Source organism: Pholcus phalangioides, unplaced genomic scaffold (assembly GCF_987345545.1).
Source record: "Pholcus phalangioides strain wild (caught in Gottingen) unplaced genomic scaffold, Ppha-v1.0 ptg000010l_1, whole genome shotgun sequence".
Taxonomy (NCBI): Eukaryota; Metazoa; Arthropoda; class Arachnida; order Araneae; family Pholcidae; genus Pholcus; species Pholcus phalangioides.
In genome coordinates this window covers 10,194,209-10,215,652 of record NW_028301603.1, presented here as the reverse complement: position 1 = coordinate 10,215,652, position 21,444 = coordinate 10,194,209, and the positions used below count along the sequence as shown (strand labels likewise).

At 36.3% G+C, this 21,444-nt stretch overlaps 1 protein-coding gene across 1 annotated transcript; it reads right to left on the bottom strand.

The window, feature by feature from the left end:
• Positions 1 to 6,251: 6,251 nt before the first annotated feature.
• Positions 6,252 to 20,766, bottom strand: LOC149080888 (glyoxylate reductase/hydroxypyruvate reductase-like). The gene is made up of 9 exons (XM_089237561.1): positions 20,457 to 20,766; positions 16,578 to 16,708; positions 12,580 to 12,652; positions 11,991 to 12,107; positions 11,448 to 11,539; positions 11,250 to 11,330; positions 9,974 to 10,133; positions 8,400 to 8,530; positions 6,252 to 8,292 (listed from the first exon to the last, which is right to left on the bottom strand). Exons 1-9 carry the CDS (start codon positions 20,525 to 20,527, stop codon positions 8,168 to 8,170), a joined length of 981 nt encoding a protein of 326 aa, XP_089093687.1. The 5' UTR covers positions 20,528 to 20,766; the 3' UTR covers positions 6,252 to 8,167.
• Between the last annotated feature and the right edge of the window lie 678 nt (positions 20,767 to 21,444).

The following is a 21,444-nucleotide window of genomic DNA, read 5'->3' as shown; positions in this document are numbered from 1 at the left end:
AAGAGGGGGGGGGGAGTCTCGATCCCATTGGCTTAAAACAAGTTACGACAGGTAATATAAGTTACGACTTAATGCACTTAACATACGACTTAATACAAGTTACGCTTACGACAGGTCCAAGCACTTCCCTGTGAAAAATCGGGGTCCTCGCGAAAGATCTGTCCAACGGCGACAGGATCATTTTAGTCGTGGAGGGAGGGAAGAGTATGTAATTTTTTCACCCTCTCCCCACTAAAAAAAACGATCGAAACGATATTTCTCGTCTTCCACCCCCCCCCCCCCAGAATTAGCAGTCCCCACAAGAATTCCGCCTGTGAAAACTGCCTTCTTCCCCAGTTCCGGCCCTGGCTACCTAAGTGTTGGAGTACTGGAAACAGGGCTGGGGGGGAGGGGTCGAATGTCTAGGGTGCCGGACCAGAGGGGGGGGGACGCAAATTTCACCTTTTAACCTCTCTTCAACATTTATTGAAATACCGTATTTAAAATTTCTATATAAGAGTGCTGCTAACGTAGATAGTTTGAGAATCCCTGATTTATAAGGAGGAAATTTCATATTCCTAGTATTAGAATGCAATGGTACCCGGCTCAGGGGGCTTTGAAATTTTCCATTCATTTCTTATTTCTTTTTTTTTGTGTGTTAATTTTATTTTACTATTATTTATTTGATTCCCCTCAAAGGCACCGGAACCTAGGAGTGGAGGATATTTGAGCCCAAAAAATTTTGTAAGGTGGTTGAGCCCCCCCCCCCCCCAATAGTTTTTAGAAGAACAATGCAGTGCGTCCTCTGTTTCCTGCGTATGTGCTTCATTTCATCCCCGTATATAGGGGACGGCCAGCAACTTTCAGCGCTCTCTCCCCACCCAATGTTAATTTCTTCATGTCAGCGCCTCTGTTGTGAAGAACTTGTTAATAAGCTTAATCATTGTTCACTTTACCTCCTCCCACTTTTTTTCTTTTTTGTGTTGTATCATGTCCCGGTAGCGAGTCAAAATCGGACGGGACATATGCGGACAACATGGAAATAGGGTCAAAATCGGACAAATTTTGCCGCGCCCTCGATGTTGGCGCTGTATCTCCCATTTGTTTCTCCAACCTGTTAAATGGCGACAAAATGGATACAACAAGAAACCGGGTCAAAATCGGACAAATTTTGCAGAGCCGGCGATGTTGGCGGTTTATCCCTAATTTTTCCACCAAGCTGCTAAGTGGCGATTTTCTCTTGGATGGACATTATAAAGACATGCAGAGAAACTTTTGATGAAATTTGAACAATGAAAGACATGAGTCGTCTACCAGTTGCCAGAACAAGTTAAGAAAAACCCGTCCTCTTTGAACCACTGACAAGTGACGGAGGTCACTTGTCCCCAAAGGTCACACTCAACAAAAGAAGGAAGAGATGCTCTTGAGTTTACCGACAGTGCAAGCAAGAGAAAGGTTCCGCCCCCCCCCCAAGTTATCTACACTGGTGCCTTCAGGCACCACTCTGGGAGGACGCAATTTAGGATGAATGGATGCTGGATTGATTCGGAGATAAGACTACTATTGTCACAGAACAAGTGCGTTGAGATTCTGAAGAAAAGTAAAAAAATAAAATTTCGAGCAGATGGATTTCTACTATTTAAAGAAATTTTTTGTCAAAAATTTTTTTCTGAGCCAAGTGTGAAAAACTTATCCACTCGAATTTTTGGGGGGGCCGAGCCGGCTCTTCTAAAATGTTGGGGGGGGGGGGAGCTCGGGCCCATGGGCCGGATACAAGTTTACGCCTATGTTCTACCCCCACCCCCAGTCAAATTTTGTTGTAAAGGGGCTTGAAAAATGTTTCGGCATCGGTCCTCAAGATCTGTTATGAATGGGCATTTAGAATGTGCTTTTTTCCCCAATATTTTTCAAAAAAACATTGGGGGGGGGGGGCTAAAAGTTATTGGTCCTCCCGCATATACCAGACTCAAACGTGTACGAAGGAGAGGAAGAATGCATTGCACAATGGTTTTTTTCAGTAATTACTGGGAGGCTCAGTCCCCTTACAAAATGTATTGCGGAGAGGGGGGGGGGGCTCAAATGGCCTCAGCCTCTAGGTTCTGGCACCTATTCTTTATAGAGTGTAATTTATTTCGGTTTCAATATCATTGCTTCCCAATTTTCAACCTTCCCCCTCCCCCCACCATGCATCTTTGGGCATATTTTCATGTTGGCGCCATGGCCGTCCTCCGGTCGCAGTGAACAAAAGAAGAGACACTCAGTTTTTGCCACAGGCAAAGAAGAAAGAGCCCCCTCAACACCTCAAAGAATCTTCCTCTCAGCCGTGCCTTCTGGCAGTAAGGATTGGAACCGATGGAGGGTGCAATTGGGGATTGAACGGCAGGGAAGAAATGAGATAAACGTATTGTCATGGAACAAGAAAGACAAAGACCATCCAGATTTTTTAAAAGAACTAAAATTTTGTGCAGATTGTTTCCATTAACTAATTCATAATTAGGACAACTTTTGGTTAAAAAGAAATTTTCATCATTGCAAAATGAAATAAGCCATATTCATACGAATTTTTGGGGGGGGCTGAGCCGCGTCTTCAAAAATGTTGGGGGGGCTCAGGCCCATGGGCCCTATAGAAGTTTACGCCTATGGGTGCAATAAATGAATCAGAAGTTCCTTATGTGGTGATGACGAAGCTCAGGTATAACAAACTAAATTCTTTATTCAGCTTTGCTCCTTATAAACCAAAGCCGCTTGTAAGTTAACTCTTAATGCAGCTTTGTTATAAACTGACCTGGAAGGTCAAACGTCCAGTTCAGTAATTTTTTCAAGACCCAAGGAGACTTCCAAAACAAAGGGCCTACACACAAGCAGACGACAGGTAAGATCGTAAAAAGTGAATTTTTCCCACTTTATAGTAATGTGCTGCCATCTAATCTCAAATTTAAAAGTGACTCATGTGGTGATGATGAAGTTTAAATTAAAAAAAACTATATTCTTTATTCCGCTTAGATCCTTATAAACAAAGCTCATAAACTGAACTGGAAATTCGAACTAAAAGCTCGGTTATTTTATTTGAGCATAAGGAGACGTCCGAAACTAAGAACCTCTTAATGAGCAGACGACAGACGGTTTGTTCGGTTCCCTACAAGCTAAGCTCACAAACAGAACTGGAAGTTCGAACTGCCAGTTCAGTAATTTTTTTAGGACACAAGGAGACGTCCAAAACAAGGAACCTAGAGAGAGAGAGAAGCAGACGACAGAAATTCTGAGGCTTGATTTATGTACTGTTTGTACTGCCATCTAATCTCGAAGTTTCAGGTACTCATGCGATGATGAGAAAAAGAGAGTTTTTTTTTCTTTGTTGTTTTTTTATTGCATAAAAGTTTTTATGTGGACGAAAATTTCGGTAACAAAATTCGCACATTTGCAACAATAGATTTTATGTAGAAAAATAATTTCTTTCCACAAAAAAATTTGGACAATATGTATGATCAAACAAATAAGTGAAAATACGAATTATGTGGCTTTCAGATAGGGTTACTAGATTCAAAACTCAAAAAAGGAGGACGCCCTGTGCGAACCTTAAGCAGTGCCGTCTTATAGCATGCCTCCCCCATCCCGCGCCGTGCCCGAAGGGCCTCAAGAGAAGAGATGCCTCAGAAAAACGAGACGTAGTTGAATTTTTCAGGTAGGCCTCCAAAAAATTCCTTGGCTCGGGGGCCCATGATGCTTTTAAGACAATCCTTTCTGTCAGTCCCACCCTTGTGGGCGTCATGGAATTCCAATACTTGATTCCTTCGCTTTTATTAATTTACATTAAACAAAAACAGCAATAAAAAATTCGAAAAATGATCAAAGTTATCGAATTGCAACATATATTTGATGAAGAGATGATGGAGCGCTTTAAAAGCATGACAAAAATTTGTCTTCAATATGATTCGAGCCCCGATGAAGTGTTAGCAGGTGGACCACACGCTAATTATTATTAATAATTTATGAATTTTGTAAAATTAATTTGAATGCTATTCCCTCTCTATGGATCGTGTATGATTACGATCCAGACTATCAACGCGTTCCTTAAATAATGAGTGTAATAAATGAGTAATAAAAGCGTTCTTTAAAAAAAAAAAAACCTTTTAAGATTTATGTTCGTAACTCGGAAAGTTTGCAAGTCGGAGAGCAACTATATAAATTTTTTTTAGAGGGGCCGCGAAATCCTAAGCCCGGACATGTGTTCGATTTTTGAATATAAATATCTCGGGGAATAATGCAGTTAAAAACGTAATTTGTTTGTTGGGCGCAGAAGAGAAAGTGCAACAACTAATTAGAAGTTAGAGGACGGGGTGGGGGGAGGATTCGTATAAACATTTAAATTTTTTTTATTTTGTGTACACTATATTTGCATCCTCAAAACTCGTACAGGGTGATTTCTGGTCGCATTTTGAGAATTTTTAAAATTAGAACCATACCACTATGACGAACGGTTGATTAGATAAAGGCTGTAACAACATTCCAAGAAGAAAACATTGAATCTTAAAATGGCCATAATATTACCAATAGGCAGAGGGACGCATCACAAAAGGGGCGGAAATTTAACCTATCCTTCAGCATTACGAGGGGCTAACCAAGTATCCTTGCGGCCCTGCCAATATATAGGTACCTTTCCTGTATAATATTGGGTATTTTTTTCTTTTAGATACATTCTCAAATTTGTAATTTACACCTGGTAGCATTTTTTTTTACTTCTATAGATCATACACAGTTGATCCACTAATGACTCACAAAAATCATGTCCTTATGTTGTAGAACTTGGTTTACTGCATGGGCCCATTTGGCACCGGGATAGATCTGGTTCCGATGTTCAAGAGTAAATATGCAAAAAAGGAATATTTAGCTAGGTAATAGTGCCTCTCAGAAAAATCGCTTTGTATGTTGGTGTAGGATAATGTTAAGAGAGCCCGGGGCGTACTTTATTAAAATTGTGAAAAGCTAATCGCGAAAAAAACTCAGCAATAATTTGTGATAATGATCTTCAACTATACAATCAAGTGTTCTTAAAGTTTTAATATGTTCTATAAGATGATCGATGTTAGAAAAAAAATTTTACATTAAAAAAAAAAATACCATTCAATATATTTTTCTGGTGTCCTTTTTGTGCCGATGTCCTAAGCACGTGCTTATTTGGCTTAATGGTTAATCCGGCCCCCTGGGTTGCTCCATTCTGTTGCAAAACGTTCATTTTCACCCAACAGTGCGATAAATTAAAAGATATCTCCGTACAGTTCCCCATCCACTTGTTTATTTTAAAAAAAAATGAACCCACACTTTCCTACGGCGTGAAATTGAGCAACACACCGATTTTCATCGAATACAAAGGCTTTCCACGATAGACGTGCAGATTCTCGATGCACCAAATTCTGGCATTTGATCTGGAGCTTTCATCTTCGTAACACGACAGGGTTAAAAATCAATTTCTTCAGTAATTTTTTTTAGTTTTTTCCTCTTTAGTTCACGCATTCGATGATGCCAATCGGAAGAATGTTGTCTTATTGGGCACAAACATTTCTGAATGCCTCAATAACAGCTTCAAACCGAAATGAGTTGAAAAATATTGTTCAATCAAAAAAAAAAAAATTCTGGCAAAAATCAATCTTGATCATACAGCAAAAAAGCCAGATTATAGGTGCACATCGAAAATTAAAGAAAAACTTTCCATCTTGAACAGTATAGTGCTGCTGCCTATGAAAAAAATTTCATTCACATCAGCAGAATTTGTCAATTTTTTTTATAACTGGTTGCGGCTTTTGGATCACCCTGTATAATTATTAAACATCTCAGCATCATGAGACTCCCCTCTCCCCATGCAATTAAGCCAGCCCTGTCGTTAAGCAAGATGCCTCGGGTAAAATCGGCACCTCCTAGAGATAGGGGCCTCCGCACTCTGCTTGTAACGTCAGTAAGTAGTCCGTTTCCCTCAGAATATTCAGAGGGAAAAAAATTCCCGGCTCGTGCCAGTATCATCGTTGTGAGGAAAAGAAATGATCGGGCTCAGAATTGGCGATTTCCCACATCCAATCACTAAGCGGTATTTGTGAGCCAATCAGGAAGATTCTACGCCAAAATAAGAAACGAAATAGGATGCTGTGTTCCAAAATGTAGAAAACTTGCTAAGTAGTCTGAATGGCGTTTATAGCAAACAGTGCAGAGGCCTTCTATCTCTAGGAGGTGCTGGTAAAATGCGCTCAATATAATTCTATCAGAACGACACCAACTCGCAGTTGTTAGGGATAATTATTTTTTTTATTAGCTTACACAAGAATATATAAATTACTTTATTTGAAGCACCAATATTTCAATTGAAAAAGGGGAAAAAAAGGAAGCACACGCACAATTTTTTTAAAATACAGTAGTTTTGAATAAATTCAAAATGAAATGGTTTTTTTTTTCATTTCATGGTGTATATATAAAATATTTCACTGTTTTTTTTTTGATTTGATCACATTTATACAAACATTCCATGATGTCAAATATATTTCAATACCCAGTATCGAGATCTCTACAAAATACAAGCACACCGTTTCGAAAAATTTATTGCTCCGACAATAAAACTGGGAAAAGAGATTAAATATGAATGACATATTTCACAAGTTGAAAGATTTTTTTCCACTTTTGTTAATTATGTTATCAATGTAGTTTCACAAAAAATGAAGTTAATTATATTAAATGTATTTTTATTATACATTTTATTACTTTCTTTCATAAGCTCTTAATCCGAAAATACTATCTGCTTCCAGACTCTTAGAATAAATATATTACTCTTTGAAACGCAGTCGTTTTTTTAATATAGTAAATACTCAAACGGCAGAATCGACTGTTCCAGATATAGAGATGTCTTCATACAAATTATCCCATATTCAGAAATGCAAGCATCTCAAGAATATAAATAGGCTTTCGACACAAAATATTGAGCTGAACAAAAAGTTCATATATCGGCACAAGTCGGTTACGAGCAATAAAATTAAGTGCATTTATGATAATACTGATCCATTCTTTCAATTTGTTCGCAAAAAAATAAAAATTATCACCACACGATTCTTGATCAGTGATTATGTAGACAATCATGATTTTTTTTTCCCCATAGGAAAACTACCAAAAAATATCACAGGCAACAGAACAAATTTCAAGACATGCATAAAATATAAAGATAATAAAGGTCAAAATTTAGGTGGGTTAAAGACATGATCATGATTGTTTTGACAAAAAACAAAAATCTGCACAATATAGGCATCATTTATATTCTACGCTAGATAAATAAAAAATGAAGATGTTAAAAATTACCCCAAAAAGTCTGATCATTCAAAAAAAAAAATTAATTTGTAGACTAATTGACCTATCCGCCTTATTTGAGGTTACTATACATCCTATTCCCCCCCCCCCCCCCAATAATGCTTCACGAAAGTTTTATGATTATCACGTTTTAACGAACAATCTGACTGAATTAAAACAAAAGAATTTTGTAAACATTCAAGAGTTAGGAAAAGTTACACTGAGGAGGATGGAATTAAGATTGTCCTTGACTTTTGTGAGGTGTCGGTAGGAAATCTGTTTTGCTGAACACACAAGGCAGTTTTCAAGTAATAACGTCGAAATACAAAATGTAAGTCCACAAAATATAAGTTACTATTAGGAAAGAAGAATGCTATGACTGTTATATTTAGTCTGACTTCATTATTGAAAAAGGATGTGATCAGAGCTGCGGGAAGAACATTTAAATAAAGTTTCTACCAGCTTATATTGATAACAGAGTGAACTATAGTTTTACCAGTTGCTAAAGCATAAAATATTTAAATTTATTGCTTCAAATAATATTGCATTCAAAGTTATTAGTAAAGACATCAAGGTTACTCTCGGTTAAAATTTCAAACAAAATCAGTCCTAATTCTGATCATAATTGTGTTATTGATTAATATCTCCAACAATATAAAATCAATTTGTGTTTATGTATTATGTTCAAATCTGTGAAATTCTACCCTCTAAATGCTTCCTTCAGGAGTCGCGACAAATAATCAAATTTTCTATAGAAGGAAAAAAGAATGCTACCAACCACAAAGTACAGTAAAAAAATCATTACAATTTGTAAAAAGGCGAGTTTGCATAAACATTAATAATAGCAATAAAATATGTTTATCAAAATTTAGCCTAGTGGCACAGGGGACACCATCGGTTTGCCATCTAACACTGCCAAAATGTTTTCAGCTGCGAGTTTGGCCATGTTAACTCTCACTGAGACTTCTGCACTGCCAACGTGTGGTGTCAGAACTAGAAGAAATAATTATTTCATACATGTGAGAATGGAAATGAACTTTCGGAACAAAATTTTAAATTTTCAAAAAGACATATTTCATGAAAGAATTCAAACTACTTACTGATGTTTGGCAATGTTGTCAGAGGGTGATCCTTTGGCAAAGGTTCTGGAAGCATGACATCGAGCCCAGCACCCCTTATCTTCTTGTTCTTCAATGCAGTAAAAAGGTCTTCTTGATTGACAACGCCTCCCCTAAAAGAAACCACCGTACGAAAAATTTAACTGAAAACATCAATCTTTTATGGATAAATACAAACTTGCAAATCAAATATTCATAAATCCAGCCAGTACTTTGGGAGCTGTTTATACCCTTTCCCCAGGCAGTTAAATATTTTATGGCCTAGCCAATTACAAGGATCTACACATGTAACCCTTTTCAACTAGTTTGGCAAATGCACATCAAATCATTCTCATCTGAAATCTTCTTCGCTATTCTGACATCCTAGCTCAGATTGTAATGCAAAATTGCATGAAACTGAGGGCATGGCAGAAATAACTCATTAAAAAAAATTTATGCCAAGACAGGAGTACCAACACAACCCCACTGAATTTTCCCTTGTCTCTTCACCATACAACAGACCCCGATTCACAAGTATACAGAGTCTCACACTATGTATATTAATGATCACTACTGTCCTGTGCAGCGCTGCTTTAACACATGGACCCACCCACAGCCCTCATAAAAATGAAGTCTGTTCAAAATTTTTGAGTGTAAGCATGCAAATTGAAAGGTGCAAATTTATAGCTAAGTAAAGAAGTCTCGAGAAAAATCAATTTGCCCGGGGTCTATTATGCTCTTAAGACGGCCGTGTGAAATACAAGATAGACTCGATTTATATTACTTGCTTATTAATTACCCTCTTACTGGGTCTGATCACCTGCTCCATTCCTCTCCCCTAATCCACACCTACTGACAACTGACTATCTAGCAAAACCATAATTTTGCTAGATACAACCAACCTCTAGCATTTTCTTTGGAGCAATCATGATTTCAAAGTTACGAAATTCAATTTTGAGCAGACAGATAATATTCAGATTTTTAGAGAAGGAAGAAAGTAAGTTTTGAAATGATACTTATAGCAGTCAAGTCCTTTCACATAGACATGCATTTCCCATTGCTTAACCAACAATATGGGCTACCGTGCGTTTTTTTCTGCGCCAACTAAAAATCATCTCAATTCTGAGACTAGTATAACTATGGGCACATGTGGAATTTGGACTGTCCTATTTAATATAAAATTGATGAGTTTTTGAAAATAACTTATCATTCCAAGCTTGTCATACAGTAGAAGCTCAGTTAACCAAACATACAGGATCCAAAAGTCGCAGATAACGAGATCCTTTTTAACAGAGGCACAAATGTAAGAAATAGAAAATTTATACAGACCCCACCAGTAATTTTATTTATCAACAAATACAAATCAAAATTTGATAATCAAATGCCAATTCCAAGAATATTTCCACTTCACACGTTCGATTGATTTTGTTACCCAAGGCATATACTGGGTGCCAGTTAGGTATTCTAATTGGTTGGCATTGGTCTGGCCACGAGAAAGTTAAGGTTTAATTCAAATCAAGGTATTTTACTGGACATTCTAATGTTCAGAACTAAATTTACCCTAATGAAATACGTACCTGCTGGTATTCACAAAAACTGCGGTTGGTTTCATGGCATTGAAAGCTTTCTCATTGAAAAGGTTACGTGTTTGGTCAGATAAATTACACATAGCCACAATGAAGTCAGCCTGCTTACACAGCTCTTCGAACTCAACATAATGGGCACCCATGTCTTCAGCTGAGAATGAAAAAAAAAAAAAAAAAAAAAAAAAATCACCACTATAATTCAGTAATTACGGAAAATAAATACCATTAATCTTTTCGCATCTGATTATAAAACAATCCTGCCCTTACGGTAATTTGTTCTAACTACCCACACATGTAGCTAAAACTTAAATATTCACATTTCACTTGGGATAGTGCAACATTTGTCAAACTTTATCATGCTTTATGCACATAGAATTCCAATACCAACTTGAAACCACAATGCTGATGAAACTATTTGTAACTTACTTCTGTCCCACCCGAACAATAGCATTCAAGTATACTACAAAGCAGGGCCTTAACTAGAAGATGGGAGTTTTTTTAGATGGGAACAAAGAACACCATTACAAAAAAATTTTAAAGTTGTGGGACGGCAAAAATCCTAGTTGCGGCTGTGCCACAGTCTCTTAGGATTGTGCACAGGTGTGGTCACAATATGGGACCCACAACAATATAATTTTTTCCATAAATTCTGAATTTTCATCAATTCCAGAATTATATAAAAATTCTGCATTGTATAAATTCTGGAATTATTTCTTTCAATTATTGAATTATCATGGATGCTTGAATTATTTATTCTTAATTTTCATGGGTGCTGAAATTACCTCTAAATTATATTTTTCTTATTTTCAATTCATCAACTTTGAAAATTTGTATTAATTCCCAGATAATTTCTTTAATTAGGTCCCGATTTTATTTGGTTTTAGAATTATTTCTTTCGTCATTTAAAGAAAGTTACGAACTAAAGAAAATTTTAAAATTTTTTGCTAACTTACATTTGATTGTATTTTCCAGCATCCCTGTGTATTTTGTAATAATGCATTGATTTTTGAATGCAGATTTCCCTTTCGCACATCGGGGATAGGGAATCCAAAATCAGGACTAAGGGCACCCCAAAATTATTACAATGCCTCCCACTATTACTTTCTCACTAGGCCCCACATCTGGTAACAGCAGTCTTGAATATACCAGAGTTATTACATCCACAATATTGCTTAATCTTAACTAGTAGCGGCCAAACAGTTACTTTGGTACCAACGCACGTAGAATTTAATACCTTTTTAGAAACCTAATTTCTAAAGAGCAATACCTGGCTTGATTGGATGGAACACATCAAAATACAAAACTTTGGAAACACCGAACGGTAGAAGCCTTTTCATCACAGCTTGACCTGTTAAAACAAAATTAAAGTTCTGAAAAAAGTTTATCGATGAAGGTTTGAAAAAAAAAAATAGACACTAATTTCTTTTAAATAAAAAGTTTTAATCCACAATTTTCAGAAGCTTACCAATACGTCCCATTCCAACGATACCAACAGTTGCATTCAGCAGACCCTGTCCACATAACCAGAGAGGGCTCCACGAATAGACCCATTCACCTCTGGAAAATATATTTCTTGAATTAAATATAAAATTCTGAAATATTTTTTCTGAATGAACACAAACGTCAATTTCTAAATACAAAACCGTGGCTGCTGAAAGTTATCTTCAGATATATTAAAAAATAAAACTTTAAAGTATTATGTTCTACTGAATGTAATATTTGCACATCCCTACCACTTTCATGATAAAAGAAAGAAAATTCTGTGGTAAAAAAAATAAGTCTCCCATAAAATTGCTCCTTTTTATCGCCTCCTTCCTATATCCAAATTGATTAAAAGAAAATATACTAATTTTTATATTCAGTTGATATATCCAGAGTTAAAAAATAAAACCATACAATTTAATTTTGATTTCAGACTGAATAATATTGTTCATCACGAGTATATTTAAAAAATATCCATCGGCAGCAGATGGATATTTTTCAAACGTGAAATACGAGACTAGCTTACTTTTTTATTGCTTGCGAGGCATCTATTAATCTACGTCCAACAGCTAATAGTAACGTAACAGTCAATTCAGCAACTGAATCAGTTGATACATCAGGTGTGTTGCTCACTGGGATGTTCCTGCAATGTATTGGAAAAAAAAAAAAAAATGTCAACTCATTACAGATGTAATTATTATGCAAAGTAATTCTGTTCTTTAAAACGATCATATGTAAAATCAGCTAGTGCAGGAGATGTTGAAATAAAGACTGTCTCAGGTTCATCAAAGAGATTCATTTCAATTTATGTATGGTAGCATACATTTGTTTTTGAAATATCCATCTCTTGTACAATATATTCAATAATATCTTAAGTTACCCTACATAAATATGACAAGCCTTTATGACTCGATTCCATGCAAAGGCTCCAAAAGTCAAGATTCTACTGAAAAGTGTTAAATGTATTTATAGAAAAAAAAAAATTCATAACAAAAGAAAAAACACAATTTTTACACTAAAAAAAAAATTTTTTAACAATTTCAATAGGATACCAATTACTACTATCAACTCACAGTCACTGAATTTCAACAAAAATTAAAAAATTTCCACATTACTTTGCTTTACATTCTTTCGTGTCTATATGGTCAAATCCAACAGACATAGTGGCAATTGCTTTGAGCTGAGGTCCTGAAAAGAATCGGTTTAAAAATAATAGGCTAATTAGTTTCTTTTTTATTTGGAACTCAGAAAACTGCATATTAAAATATTTTAATAGAAGTAAGACTACAATCCTACTTTTAACATTAAAAAAAATTACATTATTCATTAAGAAATCTATACAATTCGGAGAAAAAACTAACTTTTGTATAAAGTCAATATTATCAGTATATAAATAGGTGTAAAAATTTCTATCCAATAATGTCAGCAACACAGCAGGGCTCCCACTGAAAACATTAAGACAGGGAGGGAGGCCTCCCAGACAACGTAATTGTAGCATAAAAATCCTTAAAAAATTTTAGAAAGGAAAAAAAAAAAATTCATAGAGCACTATTTCAGTATCCTGTAAGATTGACTCAAGCCAAAGCAAAATGACAGAAATGACTTGGTAACAAAAACAATTTTTGGCCAAAATAAGGTATTAGCACAACCACAGATAATTCTTTTCCATCTCTCTCTCCTTACACAATATATATTAATTTTTTTTTTATGGAGTCTTCCACAGTCCAGTATATCAACTCTCTTTGACAATGTACATAGCAAATTATGAAGACATTAAGATTTTTAAGAATGACGCTCTTTCGAGACCACTTCCAAGAACAGTACAAATGTGTAAATCACACACAAGGTCTGATATAAATAATTCAAGGTGGACCAGATAGTTTTACTGTGTTGTCCCATCCTTTTTTTAAAAGGATTTGTTTAAATTTTAGTGTTCAATGCCAATGTAATCATTTTTGATAAATAAAGCACTTTCATTTCTAACCCTTGCTGAGCATTGTAAAGATCACTTATACTTGTGCATGCCCTAAAAATACAGAAGACAACTGAATGTTATCAGGTAGCATCATAATCACAAACCTTGAATAAGCTTATGTATCCAACTGCTTTATTATGCAAACTGTTGTCACCTATACACAAAATGTACACAATTTTGAATGATGAATGTTACTGTCCAAGACCATGAAGTGTGTGAAGTAAATATAATTTTTTTCAACCAGGAGAAGTTTTTAAATGACTACTCTGCTTGTTGAACCCTTAAAACTAACCAAATAGTCCACATACCCTCGAAAATAAAAAATATAATTTCTGTAATTAATGATTCTGCCAAAACAATCTACTACATTTGCCTAATTTGGCATTACATTGACGATTCCCTTTACAATTAAAATCGATTACACAAATTTTATTGATAGCTTTTGATAGAAAAAGTAGAACAAAACCGAGAAAGTAGGATATTTTACCGAAAAGTAGGATGAGTAGGAGCCCTGACACATGTTTAAAATTTGAATGCATGAATTCAAATTTTACCTCCTGCCAAAAAAACGGATATATAAATTATAAGGATAAAATTCATTCCGAGAGAAAAACTATCTGAATAAGGTTTTAAAACAAAGAGCAAAAGATTTTCAAAACTACATTTTAAACTCTTCAGAAAGTTTTATAATCAACTGTATAAAATATGCAATACAGAATTACTTCAAACTCTTAATTGTAAAAATCTAGGTTGGTTTATGCAGTTATTGCAAATAATGGCACATGCAAACATTTCGTGCTGATGCAACAGCCTATCATGTCTGATGTAATAAGCTGATGAAACATTAACTAAGAGTGAAATAGAGATGGACATGTTTCCTCTCATTAGTATCGTTTAACTCACGCAATCAACTGCTCCTTCATAAAATCAATTTGAAAAAAACTGAATCAAGACCGATGTCACTGTTCATGAACAACTGAATCTTACATACATGTCTAGAAAGGCTGCATATCTGATCAACAAGCTCTGGTGGTAATGCCGCAACCAGGAGTGCTGTTGGTACTTGAGCACTCTCAATGTTTTTTTTAGAATAGGACAGAGCACTCCTGGGGGAATAATTCTTTAATCAGAATTTTCTACATGTAGCTTGATCTGAACACACAGGCAGGGCAGTCTTGAGAGCATCACGGGCCAAGTGATTTTTTCTGAGGCCCTACCTGCCAAATTCTCAAAAAATTCAACTACTTTTCATTTTTCTGTGACCCCTCTTCTGTTAAGGTACCCGGGTGGACCCATACGTTAAGATGGCGCTGCACCAGGGTTTAAGCTGGATAAAAAATTCCTTTCACTAAAAAGCAAAAATGGGGAAAAGCTTTAGCAAAATGCTAATGTAATGATTGATTGATGGATGGATGTCTACTCGTTTTGTACCTCCTGTACGCATTTTTGCGAAAGTGACATTTTTCGCAAAATTCGACCGTAGCTTAAACCCTGCACTGCACACAGGTTTAACCCTTAACTAGTGTTGTGGGGGTCATTTTCACCCCAGCAAGTATTAATAATAAAAAAAAAATCAACAAAAATTCTTCATAAAAGCGATGGGTTTTTTCATCCATCAATTAATTAGTTCATTAAATAATTTTAATTTCTCTGTGTGTAATTATTTTCCCAAAAATTACTTTTATTAAGACACATTCGAAAAAAAATTGAGGGATACATGACTTTAAATTATATATTAAATTTTTAAATGCAATTTTCATGATTAAAAACTGAACAAATACAATTAAAATATATTTGGAAAATGAAATTTACATAATGTTTACTATATTTTCACAAGCATCAAAATTAATCTTATTCCAAGTCGGAAACACAATACTTGCAAACAACACCATGAAATACTAATCACACAGATCTTGTGTACAATTCAACTAACAACGTTACCTCATGCTAACCTGAGATATACGATGTTTCACCATTAACTTGAAACAATTAGAGAAAACTGGCACTCTTCCATAACACGATTGCTATCTCAACACTATGGCTGCCAGACAAAAAATGTCTTACGTGAATGGTGAGGTGGGGTCATGATCCCATTGAAACTGACAAATGAAATTCCGGAAAACAAAAAAAAAAAAAATAGAACCTCATAAATTTGTCAAACATTTGTAAACAACTGGCTTGAAAGATACTGATAACAGGATGCATCTTTATCAAAGGAGTGACATGTTGAGCAATGCATGGGTCAAAATGACCCCACCACCCCAGTTGATAGTTAAAACACTTCCGACACCCTTCAGGTCTATGCAGTATGATTCTCCCCTCCCCCTTCAACTAACACATGGAACTGTGCAAGGAATTTTACCTTTATCCATCATAAAATCCAATCGTGTTTGAGATACAAAGAATTGTTCATCAGGCTCAAATGATACAAACGGTGTCATCACGATTTCTCAGAAATGTATTATTTTTATTTCTAAACCCTTCAGGTGGTTTTTAAAATTTTACTGATCCACATTATAACTGTTATTTGTGCTGTACACTTAAAGACATAAAACCTCGAGGGGGTAAAAGGAAAAACCATTTCTTTCTCCTTCTGTCAGACTTTGAGCAAAAGCCGACTCCGCCCACTGGCAGTCTATCAGAAGGTGAGGGGGGGGGGGGAAGGAAAACATGTTATCAAAGGAAACTTTACAATGATATCTAGGCTCCTCCGTGCCGAAATGAGATGATGTTAAGAATCCAAGATACAGTCAAATCCCATTTTAACGAATAGCGTTACAGCGAAAATCTCATTTTAACGAACATTTTTCTAATCCCCCAAATAAATTGACATAGGAGCAATACTAGGTAACCCGGAATTCCTTTATAACGAAATTTCGTTTTAACGAAGTGATTCCTCCGGTCTCTTGGCATTCGTTACAACAAGATTCTACTGTATTTCAGGATTGCCAAAATAAAGTAGATCAAGTTAGACAAGATATCTCTGGATTGCCGCTGCAAGGGTCAAACAAATGTTTAATGATGAAAAGATTATGAATTTATGTTCGAATAAACCTATTTAACCCAAATAATTTTTATTACAGGTAAGTAGAGCCAAATTTAAAAAAAAACAATGAAAAATATTAAAAATCAACTTGCCAGCACACTGGATGACATCTTTATCGATAGGATCGGTCAAAAGACAAAATAGGGCATCTTTTCCAGGAAGCATCTTCAGCAAGTCTGCCTTTGGAATAGGTTTTTCTTCGCTGTAAATTTCTACATCGCATCTGCGAACAGAGAAATTCATATTTAGAGAAAGATTAAAGTCGCTCTGGTATCAAAATCACATGTAATGTTTCCAGATACAAGACATTTACGAAAAGTCTAAAATCTTTCTTCATCCAAATCTAACTTGTAAAATTATTCAGTTTCATAAAAAAAAAAAACTCATTCCCATAAGCATATAAGTAAATTAGAAATACACAAAGTCAATTATAATAAAGACCTCTACTAAGCGCCATCTAGCAATAAGGACAATGTTTATATCGTGGAAATTTTTATCCACACAGCGGAACCTCACACAATGAATCAGGACAGTCTTAAGAGCATCATGGGTCCCAGGCCAAGTGATGTTTTTTAGACCCCTTACCTCGAAAATTTCAACCACTTCTCATTTTTGAGAGGCCCTTCTCTCGAGGCCCCGGGCCGTGCCCATGCGTTAAGATGGCATTACAGTGAATACTCCCTGTTAGCTGCCACTTTTTAGAAAAAGTCAATAGATTTCAATGTATATAATTATTCATTGACAGACACTCCACGTTAGCGGACAAAATTCTGTCCCAAAAGGTGTCTTATCAAGAAATTTTGTGGGGGGGGGGGGGGGGGGGCAGACACGATTTTATCACCTCCTCTCTACTGTGAGAAATCTGTTTATTTTATAAAAGTGTTATTGATTCCCTCTCAAATTTACCACGAAAGGCAGCTCCCCACTTTTGGCCAATCATACTAAACTTGTCTTTTCAAAAAAAGTTTTTTTTCAGAGCAACATGATGTTGATGGTATGCTAATGGTGCTGCGATTTCCATGAACAAGCATATGTAAAATTGAAGAAACATTAATTTGCCCAAGGGCACACAGACGTCTCTGAAGTCCGGGCTGTCGTGGGAGTGCCACGAGTCCTGGGCCGATTGATTTTTCTGAGGTCCTATCTGGCAACTTTACTTGCTTATTCCTGAAAATTTCAACCAAATATCATTTTTGTGAGCCCCCAAGCCCCCGACTGGGCCCATGCATTAAGACGCGACACTGCTTCAAGTAAAACTCTGATACCTATGGGTACTCAAAATTGCTACATAGTAGCTACGGGCTATAACAAGAGTTATTGTGAATGCAGACATCATTTTGCCACTCCCTTCCCTACAAAATTTGACAACTTCACAGTGTTTTTGCCCCCCCCCCACCACCTAAAATTTGTTACCCAGAAGTGTAAACTGCTGTGAAAAGTAAACCACTATATTGTGCTGGATACAGTGGTTTTATGGGCATCTTTTCTCAGCCACCTCGTCAGGCATTTTGCCTGTTGCGGCATTGTATTTGTAAGTGCCATATTAGAAGGTTCTTATTTGTAATTTTGTTTTGCATGTTATTAGCTTTTAATCTCCTACAGAATGAATAGGGGGACCCCAGTAGCACAACGATATAGTACAATATCTGGACCATATCGTTATATATCGAAATGTCAGAGGAATATCAGATGTCATAACTATGATATAGAACGATCTCGTCTTATATGGTGCAAATTATTTATGATGTTAATTGATCAAATGTTTAATTTTTCAGCCGAATATGTATTTGATTCCATGTGAATAATCTCTACTTTGAAGGACAACAACTTGGGACAATAAATTATTTTAATATAGTTTGAAAAACATAGATCTATATCGTGCACCTGACAAAGATCTATATCAGATTCTCGATATAGACCTGATATAGATCTATCAAAGACGACATAGCTCTATATCCTGAGCATGACATACATCTATATCGTGAACCTGACAAAGATATATATCAGATACACAATATGCTGATATATCACCATATTGTGTGTCTTTAAATAAAAATATTGCCTTGAAATAAAAATTTGGAGAAAATTTAAAGTCGAGTGTACAATTTTTTGTTTGAATTGAAATTAAAAACGTTTGAATTTTTCATATGAAATTTTGATTTTAATAGGATTAATTATGTTGATATATCAAAATCATTTCGTCAGTTATGATTGAATCCTTACTGTGTATGTTTTACATCGTAGATGTTGGTATTTTAGAAGGAGCGAGAACTTATCCACTCTAACTTTAATTGCCACTTTATAATTGCACATATTTTTTAATTAAAAAAAATTGCTTTTGTTTTTGTTGTATGTGTGTTTTTCTTAAAATTATTTATTTTTTTCCTTTGATGTTTTTTTACCATACTTTGAGAATTTTAACTCTTTTGTGATGCATATTTTTTATTCAGTATTTTTTGTTTTATTAGCATATAAATTAATAATTTTAAATAAATGATATACTACACAATACATTAATTTATTTCTTGTGTTTTTTGTATTATATATAATTTCCTCAATTATAATATAATTTTTCTATTATCTGCCTCAAAATGATAAATATGTCTCACAATTTCTATTTTGTAATTTTTGTGCAGACATGAAAATGAATAAATTTGATTGAAAATATAAGTAAAAAAAATATCACTTGTAATTTAATGTTATAATACGAAACTGTAACCAGTGCTGTAGTGGTGGGTTGGTAAGATACAGAGTTAGAGATGGGAAGAGTTTAGTGTTCAGGGTACACGGGTTCAAGTCCACCCACCTCCAAATAATTACACTTTTTTTTTCTTCCGAAAGGGCGCCATCTATCGTCCAAAATGTGAAGTATTTGAATATATCACATTCACGATATAGATCTATTTATCTCCGACTATGCCTTTTTTAGCCAGAACGATATCGTGGCCCGATATAGATCTATATTGGAAACTGAAATTTTACGATATAGATCTATATCTTTGTGCTACTTGGGGACCTAACAAAAAAAACTTGACTTCATTGGCAACCCTGCTAGGGTAAAAAAGCATGCAGTCTTAAAATATCCCTCAAGGCATGGGTGAGAGTAAGGATTCAAGTGCGTCTCGGCAGGGCTCGTGTAAATGATATCCGATAGTCAGGGCCTGTCATTTGCTCCGATAGTTTGCATAAATGTTTTTTCACACTATAAATTCGCTGTAGAGAGCCCATGAAAAGTCTCTCTGGCCTGGAGGCATAGTACAGGGGCCCTGCTCTAGGATGAAGGGGATCAGTTTTACACATAGGCAAACGAGGCACGTGTTCTGGGGCCCCCCCAAAATTGACTGCATTTTTTTAATTTTAAGCACAGCCCACACATGCTCCTTTTCTCGTGTACGTCTCTCTGCCTCAAAGACCAACATATAAGGGCTCCCTCTTCCCCCCCCCCCCCCAGAAAATTAATTTGCCCAAGGCCTGAACTTAAGAAGAACAATCCCTGCTGATTGTAACAATGCGAATTGGAGAATTTCGTAAACTGGTACTTCCAGCCGGGTAAGAAGCCCCAGAACATTATTTTACCAGTGGCCATGGGCCGAGATACGGGAGGGCGTGAGCCCCCCCCCCCCCCAGCGTTAAGGGTGGAGTCGACTGATCTAATGTATATATGAGCTGACATCGTCATCATTGTGTCCCCCCAGCAATAACGACCTTGCCGCCCACCCCCCCCCCCAAAACTTCCAAGTCAATCTCCGCTTATGCCCGTGGCCCTGCTGATGAAGGAAATCTAAATTTAATACAATACTTACGCAACTGTAAAATAAAAATAACATATAGTTGAAACAAAAGCATTCACAGAGATGATAGATTCAATGGGGGGAAAGAAAATCAAATAAACATGGAAAACTTGACACAAAACATGAAAGATGGTGCCATTTATAAATAAATCCAGATAATTGAGTGGATATAAATCTTACTTTTCCTTCAACATATTAATTCCCTCGATAGGCACATCCGGCCTCGTTACCAACACTTTCGGCCTACTCATATTTCTTTACGGAATCGGATAATCTCGACTTAAACCGAAACTTATCACACACTCACTCACTGACAGGGAGAGCGGAAGCTGATCGGTGACAGCCGCCGGCGACACGACAGGGCAACTGATACAAAAGTCACCTCTACAACCAGAGAGCAACGGCGCTGAAGGTCAAATCCGAAAAGTCCCCGTGACGTCACGGATGATGACACGTGACCGACTAATGACGCAACCGGGCGCGAACCCGCACTTCACATATGGCGGGAGTATTTTTAAAAGAACGAACGCGACCCAGATTTTTATACGTAGGCCTATACGTTCGTTTTCTCCCCCTCCCCTTCCCCCACAAGCTCTAAATTTGCATCCGAGTTCGTAGCATGCCCTCTATCTTCCACGTGACGATCATCACGCCTTTTAAAACTGGTTTTTTTTTCTAACCGAAGTGGCACGGAACTGGTGAAAAATTTCACGCGTTCCCAATAAATCACCTTATCAAAAATTAGGGATAAAAAAACCTATTATGTGTGTCCCAAAATAAATTTTAGGGAATTGTGAACACTTGATTCTAGGCAGGGGGGGAGCCTTAAGCAACACGAGGTCTTAACGCATGGAGCAGAAGGGTCGAGCCTGGGGGGGTACTCAGTCAATACCTTCTAGAACAGCGGTTCTCAACCGGTGCTCCGCGGAGCCTTTTTAATCATAAAAATAAATCTATCTTTGACGAATAAATAAAAAAAATATGCCAACGGGGCTCCGGCATAGAAATTTTTTATTAAAAAGGGCTCCGTGAGTGTCAAAAAAGGTTGAGAACCACTGCTCTAGAACAGTGGTTCTCAACCTTTTTTTTGTCCATGCCCCCCCCCCTTTCAACCATTTCTCATTCCTATGGCTCCCTCTTGCGAACATGAATAATTTTCTACACCCCC